The sequence below is a fragment of the Triticum dicoccoides genome, chromosome 2A (assembly GCF_002162155.2).
Source record: "Triticum dicoccoides isolate Atlit2015 ecotype Zavitan chromosome 2A, WEW_v2.0, whole genome shotgun sequence".
NCBI lineage: Eukaryota > Viridiplantae > Streptophyta > Magnoliopsida > Poales > Poaceae > Triticum > Triticum dicoccoides.
In genome coordinates, this window is record NC_041382.1 from 746759859 (window position 1) to 746765238 (window position 5380).

At 41.6% G+C, this 5380-nt stretch overlaps 1 protein-coding gene across 1 annotated transcript in view; it reads right to left on the bottom strand.

Annotated features, from left to right (window-relative positions):
• Nucleotides 1-382: 382 nt before the first annotated feature.
• Nucleotides 383-5380, bottom strand: part of LOC119356880 (cullin-3A-like) — a 5662-nt gene continuing 664 nt past the window's right edge. The window contains exon 2 of the mRNA XM_037623873.1: nucleotides 383-2616. Within this exon, the coding sequence (XP_037479770.1) occupies nucleotides 569-2616 (2048 nt within the window). The 3' untranslated portion in view covers nucleotides 383-568. The remainder of the gene's footprint in view (nucleotides 2617-5380) is intronic.

Sequence of the window (5380 nt, forward strand, 5' to 3'; positions counted from 1 at the left end):
TAAATACTTTGTAGGTGATGTTAGACCAAATGATTAGACCATGAGTGAATTACTCGTCAGGTTTAGCAGCTTTGTTTTGGTTTATTAGCTCGATTGGGCATGAAATTGTTTATGTTAGACCAGATGAAATCGAGTTGCAATGGGAAAATCTCTCAATTAGATGTCCAAAAGGAATCATTTACCTACAAGTTATCACCTTCAATATGCTAACAAGCAAGATGCTAACAACCGAAAGATGCTAATACAGGAACACTCGTCTAAGCTCCTGCAATATATCTCAAACACTACACAGAAAAGGCAGCAGGAAGCATCAGGCAACAACTGCGGCTACCACCAAACCAAGCATCAAACCACAGAGCAACCAGCGGCAACAACCCAAGCATAAACACTGAGATATAAGATGGTTCTATATTATGTACCAAAGATGGCAGACCGGAAGTTTCCAAGCCACCACGACTCTGCAGCAGAACTACAGCCAAGATCCAAGTCAACGGTACCGACGCGACATGTTTTTTCTTCATTCATGGACACTGGACGTCTAATGTTTCGACAGCAAAAGAAAACCTAATTACGCAAGATAGCGGTAGAGCTTCCTATCTACCTTGTCCCTCTCCAGGAACTCGCGCTCGATCAGGGACTCGATCCTCTTCTTGATCACCACCGGGTTCGGCAGGAAGCGCGCCTGGAGCTGCTTCGTCACCTCCGTCACTATGCTGTTGTGGTCCAGGACCCTCCTGGACTTCATGATCCTCACGATGGCCGCCTCGATCTGGGGCTTCCGGTCCTCCTCGACCCTGTGGCGGGTCTCCTGCTTCTCTGGCTCTGACTCCTTCTGCGCAACGACCGTGCCAATCTTCACCTTCACCAACTTGCTGCTGAACTTGTCGTTGAAGTGGAAAGCGTCGCTGTCGGATATGTCCTTGCTCATGGGCTCCTTCCGCAGCACGTTCTTGCCCTTCACACAGGCAAGAGACTGGAGACAGCGCTTCAGATCAACAGGTGGTATGGCTGTGTTCTGCTCAATTTCCTTGTAGGTCAAAGTATCTGTTGAGTTGAATAGCATCAGGACACACATCTGGTAAGTCGAGACATTCAGCTCATGCTTGCGGTCTCCAAATGTTGCCTTGATGTCTGCATTCCCCATATTTGTCTGCCATGTCAGTCTCCTGCCATTGTGCGTGCCCAGGTAGTGTGCCCGGAACTGCTCAGAAACACCAAGGATCTCAGGTGGAAGATTGCAGGTAGCGCATGGCTGTGTTGGCCAAGATCCAGTGGTGAGTATCTGGACAGATATTGTTGGGCCGTCACTGTCACCAGCGAGATTGGCATAGAAACTTTGCATTGTATCCTGAGACGTCTTCAAATCAGTGAACATGCTCTCCAGCTTTGACGTAAACTGGTAGCCACATTCTGTCTTCAGCTTCACAAGCATGTTCCTCTCAGCTTCATCAGAACTAGTTTTCCCAGATAGAAGGCGTTTTGCCAAGTGCTGCTTGTAATACTTCTCAAAAACATCTTTCTCCTGCAAGTACCTGAACAGCATCATAACCTTGTCCAGAACTGTCTCAATATCCTCTTCATTGGCAGCACCTTTCACACCTTTCCGAAGCTTGTCATCAACATACAATGATATGAACTCAGGGGAGCGATTGTTTAAGTTGATGAAATGCTCAAATGAGGCATTTAAAGCATTCTGGAAAGTCTTGTCATTGCTGAATGAAACACTGACAATCTCATCATACTTGTCCTTCTCATTTAGAAGACGCTGGACGAAATCAACAGGATCCCTTAATCTCTCTGGGTCAGTCACTAAAATCTTTCCAGTCTCCTTAACATGAGAAGCCATGAGAGATCTAATGGTTGAATGCCCATCAGGGACACGTTTAAACAAGTCATACATCCTGGTCAGGTCTTCATGCTTGTCATTAATGAGCATATTCACAAGACCAGAATTCTCCATAAGAAACAACCTCTGCATGTGATTCGAGAGCATCTCTTTGTCCACAACATTAGCTATTTTGTCTGCAGTTTTGGCGTCCATATACAGCGAAACACGTTCCGATTCCTCAGCAAGCCGCTTCTCAGCATTCTTCAGGTACTCACCACAGTCGCAACGCTCGATGCACTGCTGCGACTCACCACTATAGAAACTTGCAGACACCTCAAGGAATGGCCTCTCAAAGTCATCCTGGTAGACAGACGACCCCAGTTCCATCAGCATCTTGGTCGTGTTCCTCATCAAACCTCTGTTTATCATCTCACCCATCCTCTCTCTATGAATGAGTTCCAGAAGTGTGTCGACCAATCTCCCATGAATTTTGGGGGAGCGGACAACAATATCTCTCCACAGTTCTAGACCATGCTCAAAGACAGGTGTCTTTTTGCTAGATGGAATAAATGTTCTATCCATATACATCAGTATATCTCTGATCATCTGTAAAGCCTTGATATGATCAGCCCACCTTCTCTGTAGCTCCTCCAAGAACAAACCACCTTGGGCAGCCTCTACTAATTTGCCCATTTCTCTAAGGTGTCCTTTCAAGTTCTCTGCCAATTTATCGTATAGCCTCCCACCATGCTTGTGAAGAACCATGTTATATGCGGTCCTGGCCAACACAAAAGGGAGTATTACATCATGAAATTTAAATAACAATATCTGCACAAACCAATAGCAACATGACAGAACAGTAATATATGGCCTAAAAATAATATTCAGATAATAAAGCAAGTCATTCCTCAGCATACCTCAAAACAGCACAGCCACCACACATAAGCTCTAAAACACAAACACAGACTAGTCTGCACTACACTTATGGCATCTTTAGTCAATAAGCACACTAAGAAATCCCAAAACCAACTCCCAAAATAAAGGCAGGAAAACACACATGCCAGCCACAATTTCTAAAACATTATATAAAGACAATTTTACAGGAAAAAAATTCATACAGTTTGTTATGCAGAAAAGTGTGAAAAGTATTTCTTTGAAATAATCTTCAGTGAACTAAATAAAAGCAGACAAGTCCTATATATGATTTAAATTCCGAGCTATCCAGTCTTCAAAAAAAAATGCATCAAACAGGTCATTTATACTCTGCAATCTCATATGTCATATCTCTATCTATTCCATCTTAGTTAAAGAAGACCTTGCAAATGTACAAAGGAAAAATAATGATTCTTTCATAACATAAGCAAAGCCATATGTACAAGGATGACAAAGCTAATGTAAAAAAAACTTGGGGTCTACTACCACTATCCAAAAAAGCTGGGCTTTCCTGAGACTAACTAAACAACCAGGATTTCCTAAATTCAGAAGGACCACATACGCATGACTGCTATTATGGGCTAAATTCTTTATTGTATTTCATGATTCAGAAAAACAGTAGGTCCCAGAAGGGGAATGTGTTTCAGTGTTTGTATCATGATAACTTTATCTATTTGGCATAAAGAGAAGCCTAGATTGTATTATCTGGTAAAAGGCAACTTTACCAGTTACACTACTCCAAAAAGACTTCTACTAAAAGGGAGTGTAAAATTTTATATGCAGCCTTACATTAATTCCCCAAAAGGAACTTCCAAATTATATAGCGACATTTTTTCATCAGGATGCAGGTTAAATTACTACTTCATTTGTAAAGAGATGATGTGTCAGACCTCTTTTCTTGTTCAAGAACAGATAAGTTTTTAGGAAAAAATATCATGGAATTTCCATTATACACCTACCTAATTTAGTGGGTTGGACTTACCATACCCCAAAGAACCAGCATGGATGTCATTCTCATTCTACAAAGTTGAATTCATTTCTACCCAATAGCCTAAGTCCCAGGATGAGTAAATGAATTGGGCTATTGTGCAAGCATGAATGGTTTGCTGAGAAAGTTCGCTAATCCATTAAACAATAAATTAGCTAACTACAACATTATTACGCGGGCTAGCGTGGTCACTTCAGCACCTACCTTAATTAATTCTATTGTCGAATACAGTGGTTCAAGTGCATCCAAGATACCTTTTCCCAGTAGATATAGCCATTACTACTTGCAAAAATTACACCATATGTCATTATGGCAATAGTGTTTGTTAACGCCAGACAAGATCTTGGTTTCAAGATGAGAACTAAGCACTAAAACAATGTGAACAGCATTGGTACAGGTGTCTACGAGTACCCTTTTGTAACACCAATGTTTCCATGCTAGTCGTGGATGAGTTTACAGCTATTGAGTCGAAAGGTTACAGTGGCAAGTAGCACCGGTATTAAATCCGTTATAACAACACAAGGACTTTGCTCATGGAAATCATACATTAACAATCAAATTAAGTCATGTCAACCTTCAAAATACTTTTTTCTCAAAGAAATCTGGAACAAAAATTAATAAGGGGCTTCCCGAAGATGAAGCGACACCAGAACCTAGAAACAAAATACTGCCACGGTAACACAGGGCAAAGTAAAGATATTGCCTTTTTTAAGATATAAAACCCATATGCACATTCTAGACAATGTATCCTAACAGCTTTCATGCCCACCCCCTCACCCCAGTTTCCAAGTAATTATCTAAAAAAACTCAGGACTAAGATAACCTATTATAAACAAGTAAATTCCAATTACTTTCATCATACATAACATTTGGATAATTATGACACAGACACACTATCATAACGATTTAAGCACAAAACTTTTTTGGTAACATTGTCTAGAATACATTGTTTATAATATGTCATCTTTACTTTGTGGACACAAAAATTAATTATAGCATAACAGCAAAAATATTATGCTTCACACAGCCTTGCGGACACACTTGCAGGTCAAAACACGCACAAACTAATTTTCACCAAAACTATGTGCTATATCCAGCGTTCCAAAACTACAACAGGGCAAGACATACCAATTTCCAATGACGGCGTGCTAAAACCCATGCAACTAATTTCTACCAAAAGTAAGCAAACTACGTCCAGACTCCAAAACTAGAATCAGAGCAACACATCCCAATATCCAAACAACAAATATAAACCTGCACAAGTCACAGCCACGCCAGCTCGGCTACCAGGATTAAGCGCTACGTCCATGCCCTTTCAAGCCTCGGCGCATCACGATTTCTTGACAACAAACCACAAACTCGCATACATATAGGATAACCTAATAGACACCACGGACCAAACAAAATCTTCGGAATTTACTGAGTATCCCCACAATCCAATCTACGGTCATACAGCAAAGACTAAGAAAAACAGAAGACACGATCGGCACACTATCCAGCGACGAATCCCGACCCGAATCTATCAAGCCACGAATCTATCTAGCGACGAATCCCAATTGGCGGCATCCAACACATCTACCGTCGGTCGCCGCGCCTCCCCGAGGACACGTGCACCACCAAAATCAACAGCG